At 33.9% G+C, this 4,328-nt stretch overlaps 1 protein-coding gene across 1 annotated transcript; it reads right to left on the bottom strand.

Annotated features, from left to right (window-relative positions):
• Positions 1-804: 804 nt before the first annotated feature.
• On the bottom strand, positions 805-2,690 carry LOC123298028 (F-box/LRR-repeat protein 14). Its single transcript, XM_044879899.1, has one exon. It carries the CDS (start codon positions 2,344-2,346, stop codon positions 919-921), a length of 1,428 nt encoding a protein of 475 aa, XP_044735834.1. The 5' UTR covers positions 2,347-2,690; the 3' UTR covers positions 805-918.
• Between the last annotated feature and the right edge of the window lie 1,638 nt (positions 2,691-4,328).

Here is a 4,328-nt window from a genome sequence, read left to right as displayed (position 1 = left end):
TAGTTAGAAATTTCCTATTAATCTATTGACTAGAAAATTATACCATCAACGAAGTTTAAAAAGAAAAGTCATGAGTCCTAGCCTCAATCTAGCTTCATTAGGCCTTTGGCAGAAAGTAAGATCCAATTCAAACAGGTGGCCTTCGGTGTAACCAAAATGGCTTGACCAGAAGAAGCCCGTTTAATTGAGACTTCGAAATTTTCATAGCTTTAGATCTTCCCGTAAACCTGGTCCCCAAAAAATAATTATGAATCTCGTGCATCTTAGTCTAATCTTGGAAAATTCTTCAAGATATATAGTAGTTCGATGATAAACTTGAGTAAGATGCCGATGATTAGTATACTATTTGTTTTAACTCCAAAAAGGCACATTTCAAATTTCCATCAAAGGATCCAAGCTAGGTACAGAATAATTTTTTAGTGAGCTACTTCTTAATAGTCTTCTTTTTAAACATTATTCAGGAGGTATAATTTTCTTCTGTCGATCTTTGACAGTATCAATTTTCGTATCGTTTTGAATGGAACATTTTTTATAAGAGAAAAGAAATCGTTAACAAAAAAAAATCAACTTTTTAAAAAGATTAAAAATAAGAAAAACAAGACAATAACAAAGTCTCAACATGGCGTCACACTTACTTCGTCTTCAACCAATGACAGTCTTGTTGATTCAATCACGTGACTATATTCACTGCATTGGTTTATTTGGTTTTAAAAAAATTATCTAATACAATTTTTTATTTATATATAATTTTTTTTTTAATATTTATCTTTTTTCTTTGAATAATAATTAATAATTTTAGGCCCTTTAATACATTCGAAAATTATTAAAAAAGCACAAAATCACACATAACAGATGATGGATCAACAATATTTTATTTTAATAAAAAAAATTTGTTTAAAAATAGTTTGCATTTTAAGATCACCTCACATGCCATAATCCTAAATTCAATGTACTTAGTTGTGGTAATTTCATAATACGTTCAATACCCGCTGTTGTGATACGTGTACACCCATATAAATCGATACATTTTAATCGGGTTAATGCTTCAGCCACCGTATTTAAGCCTTTATCACTAATACGTGAACATTGTCCAATATTTAACACTTCTAAATCATGTAAAGTCTTTGCAATGCGTTCAATACCATCATCGGATATTTGGCATGCACTTAACGAGAGTGCACGTAAATTAAATAATCCTTGTGATATATGAACCAGCGCTTGATCACCAATTTTATCACAAAAACTCACATCCAAATGTGAAACTCTTGAACCACCTTCCGCTAGATACGCCATACCAATATCAGATATATTATCACATGAACGTAAATTTAATTCACGTAATGCAGACATTTTCGCTAAATGTTTTAAGCCACTATCCGTTATACTCACACAAAAACTTAAATTTATACTTTTTAATTCAGTTAAACCGGTTGATACATGTCGTAACGCTTCATCCGATAATCGTTGACAATCTTGTAAACCTAAATATTCTAAACTTAAATTACCTAATGCTGTTTCACGATTTAAACCAGCTAAATGACTGATACCTTGATCACTAACATGCCAACATGAGCGTAAATTTAAACGTTTTAAATTTTTTAAGCCCCATGCTATTAATAAAAGTCCTGTATTTGTTACATTACAACATCCACCTAATTCGAGCACTTCTAGATTTTTTAAATACTGTGCTATTCGTCCTAAAGATGTATCTGTGACTTGTTTACATAGTGAAAGGTTTAGATGTGTTAGCGACGGTACTTCAGCAACAAAAGCATGTGACAAACCAATGTCTGTCACATTATAACATCCACTTAAATTTAGTGATTCAATATTTGGAATGCCTTGGATGACATCACGTAGCGTCCGTCGTAAGGATAACACTTGTACTTTACGTATACCTCGTCGTACTAAACTAGCAAATAAACTTGGATTTGCACGTCGTAAATGTAATTTTGCTTCAACACCTCGCCATACAGATTTATGATAAGCGGCATCACGCCATGTGGTACAAACTTGAGCTGCTCGTCCTTTATCACGCACTTCTAAATAACTAAATATCATTGCTAATATTTCTGGATATAGACTAGATATATGGGTTTGATTGGAAAATTGCTGATGATGTTGGGATGACTGTTGTGGACTTGGAGGTGTTAATTCTCGCTGAAGTCGTTGAAGCTGTTGATAAGCGGTGATTTGAGGCTGGTGTGGGGTCAATAATTGTGGCTGATGTAATGGATGATACGGCTGATATGGATGATGACCATGATGCCGTAATAAAGTTGTGGCCACAATTGGTGTTGGAAGCTCAGTGAACAGCACTTGGCTTACATCTTCCATGTTTAACATGATTCTAATTTTTTTGTTTAGGTTTTTAATAAATTTATTTTATCTAAACTCAACATATTTTTATTTCACACACAAAAGAATTATTTATTTATTTCGTCATAACGCGTTGACCACGTAATTTTTATTAAAAAGAACAACACAACTTAAACTAAAAACACATCAAGTTTTTTATTAAATTTGTGTTACGAACTAACAAACTTTGTTTAAAAACTTGTTTCTGACGTAGTTAACTACACTTAGGTATGTTCTTGCTGTGTGTCGATGAACGAGAGACACGACAATATTTTTATTTACGAAGTTGTATGGTTTGTTCCACTCACTGTAAGAACTACAGCACATCTACACTCAGTTACTAACTCCGTTCAACTGACATCTGTCGACAGTGTTCACATGAGGTATCCCCACTTCTGTTATAAACTATATATACAATCATTGGCTAATATTGTTACCACGTGATACTCTAGACTCGTATCGATTCGAAAGCTCTGCGGCGGCATTTTTAAGTTTTCAACGTGCCCTAGAAGCAACCGATAGGCGGTGCTTCTGCCCCAGGGGCGGTATTTATTTATATGTTCTATTGGATTTTATTATAAGTTTATTGATTAAAATTCATTGATTTATTTATAAAAATTTTTTTTTATTTTTGCAACAATTTATGTGGTTTTTTCAAAAAATTTTTGTGGCTTTTGTATTAACAAATTCATTGATATACCACACAGTTTTTCTGTGTTTGTGTTTTCCAATTTTGTTAACGGTTTTGTTTATTATAAATTATATTTTATTCAGTTTTGTATGTTCCTAAAATAATTGACAAATATTCTGAGCCAGCAAAAATTATGGTGAATTTTTTTTCTATGTCAAAAGGATCATGTTCTCTACATAAGGACCACAATTTAGTATTTCTCTTATACAGGTTGTTCTAAAATTCTATTTCAATACTTTCAAAGGCGAAGGCACTCAATTTAACGAGAGAAACATGTGTTTCATGTACCTACTGATGAAGCAGGAGCCAAAGAAAGATCAAAGTCTTCGGTTTGGTTAAAAAATTTGACCATTTGACCAGATAATTGTTATGTAGGTACTAAATTATAATCCTTGATCAGTTTTTTGCTTGTTCAAAGCAGAAGCGGCGGGGGGGATAAAATTTGTTTCCCATTGGTTCTTTTCACCAAATAGTTTGTTATGCACTAGATGGAATGGTATGGTATGGTATGGAGGTTAGCGAGCCATGCTCGAGCATCGCGCCTCGAAGCAATGGTTCAGAGCACCTAGCCGAATAAACCCTTGTACTCTATCCCCGCTACACTTTTCAGTGGCTATTATAACCAACTGATGTACTGAAACCCAGGATTTGCCTAGCGCTGAGTTTCCTAATTTCTTCTGGTTCGACCATGGCCGGACCAAACCATTTCCATCGATGTTTCTTCTGAATTTTCTCCGCATCTGTCACACGCGGGAGATTGCCTTTTTCCAATCTGATGTTGGAACTTGTTCAGGTTATCATGCCCTGTGAGTAATTCTACGATGACTCTAATATCAGCTCTGTTTAGTTTCAAGATCTCCTCGGCTCCGTTACCGAACGAGTTTCCTTCACCCAACAGGCTTTTGGCGATTCGCCCTCCCTCGTAGCTGGTCCATGCCTTTAATTGTTGGTTTTTCAAATTATCTTCTAATCTGTTAAGACCTTCTTGTTATGGCATCCTCGCAAGCTTTTCTTGAGTGGGAGCCATTATTATGCACTAGATGATACCTGATAAAAATTTTGCCAGTTTAAAGTCGAGAAATTTTTATTTTCAGTTTAACTATAAAAAAAAAGAAATTCAACAACAGCCAGAACCTAAAATAAATTGAATCAGCAACCACAGTCAAAAGCTTCTATTTGAATTAAGTTGAATAACAATGTTGGGTTGAATTTTTTTCACAGGAAGATCAAAATGCAAAAGAATATACTAGAGATCATTTGGATCTATCCATTGAACACC

The sequence above is a fragment of the Chrysoperla carnea genome, chromosome 4, assembly GCF_905475395.1.
Source record: "Chrysoperla carnea chromosome 4, inChrCarn1.1, whole genome shotgun sequence".
NCBI lineage: Eukaryota > Metazoa > Arthropoda > Insecta > Neuroptera > Chrysopidae > Chrysoperla > Chrysoperla carnea.
Note: the sequence above shows the minus strand (reverse complement) of the source record. Positions and strands in the feature narration are given on the sequence as shown.

Excerpts from the sequence above, each read along its gene's own strand:
- LOC123298028 (XM_044879899.1), bottom strand. The coding sequence starts at position 2,346 with ATGTTAAACATGGAAGATGTAAGCCAAGTGCTGTTCACTGAGCTTCCA.